At 72.6% G+C, this 940-nt stretch overlaps 1 protein-coding gene across 1 annotated transcript in view; it reads right to left on the reverse strand.

Annotated features, from left to right (window-relative positions):
* Positions 1 to 940, reverse strand: part of AURANDRAFT_64121 (hypothetical protein) — a gene marked incomplete at both ends in the record, with an annotated part of 5,262 nt that overhangs the window by 1,129 nt on the left and 3,193 nt on the right. Inside the window, one exon of the mRNA XM_009038888.1 lies at positions 177 to 838. Within this exon, the coding sequence (XP_009037136.1) occupies positions 177 to 838 (662 nt within the window). The remainder of the gene's footprint in view (positions 1 to 176; positions 839 to 940) is intronic.

The following is a 940-nucleotide window of genomic DNA, read 5'->3' on the forward strand; positions in this document are numbered from 1 at the left end:
AATCTTCAATCCGACTTCATGTGCGCGTAATCAAACGGTTTGGACCAGACTCTTTCGCTGTGCTTTGAGATATCGATGAGAGCAATCGATCCGTCCAAAAATCAGCCGAATCGACTTCGATTTGACCGAGCTCGAGAATTTCAAAGCCAGTGGTTGAGTTCCACACGGCGAAGAACGTGGCCGGATCCGTGAGGTTGAACGCGGGCACGCGGTCGCCCGTGACGACGACGCGCGCCGAATTCCGCTGCCGCGGCCGCACCTGGAGCTGCCAGAGGTGGCGCGTCCGGTTGAGCTGGCGCGTCGCGTCGCTGCCCGGCTGGTCCACGCGGACGTGGCGCGGCCCGCCGTCGTAGGCGCCGCGGACGTCGAGCGCGGCGCCGAGCGCCGCGTCCGCGCCGCCCGGCGCGACGACGTGGACCTGGGCCACGGCCGTGGGCAGGCGCCCGAGGCGGCCGGCGCCGTTGATGCCGAAGGCGACGCGCTGCGTCGCCGCGAAGACCGCCGCGGCGCCGCCCGGCGGCCGCCGGTCGAGCGACTCCGCGGCCTCGCGGTCCTTGTCGTTGAACGCGCGGCCGTGCACGACGGCGCAGGCCCGCGCGCCCCGCGGGTTCCAGGCGTTGTCGCCGCACTGGTACGTCGGCGCGGCGCAGTTGGGCGCGGGCCGCAGGAGCGCCGTCCGGAGGGACCCGTAGACCGCGCGCTCCGCGAGCGACCGCCGCAGGTCGCCCGCGGCGCGCCAGGCCTCGAAGAGCCGCGCCGTCTCCGCGGTGCGCGCAAAGGCGAGGAAGGTGTCGGACCACTTGTAGACGTCGCGGGCCGGGTAGCGCTTCGCGCGGACCTTCGACGCCGGCACCTCGGCGTCCAAGACGCCGACGACGTCCGCGTCCGCGAGCGCCGGCCAGACGTCGCCGTCGAGCGCCGCGCCGAAGCCGTCGCAGGC

This window comes from Aureococcus anophagefferens (assembly GCF_000186865.1).
Source record: "Aureococcus anophagefferens unplaced genomic scaffold AURANscaffold_9, whole genome shotgun sequence".
Classification (NCBI taxonomy): Eukaryota; class Pelagophyceae; order Pelagomonadales; family Pelagomonadaceae; genus Aureococcus; species Aureococcus anophagefferens.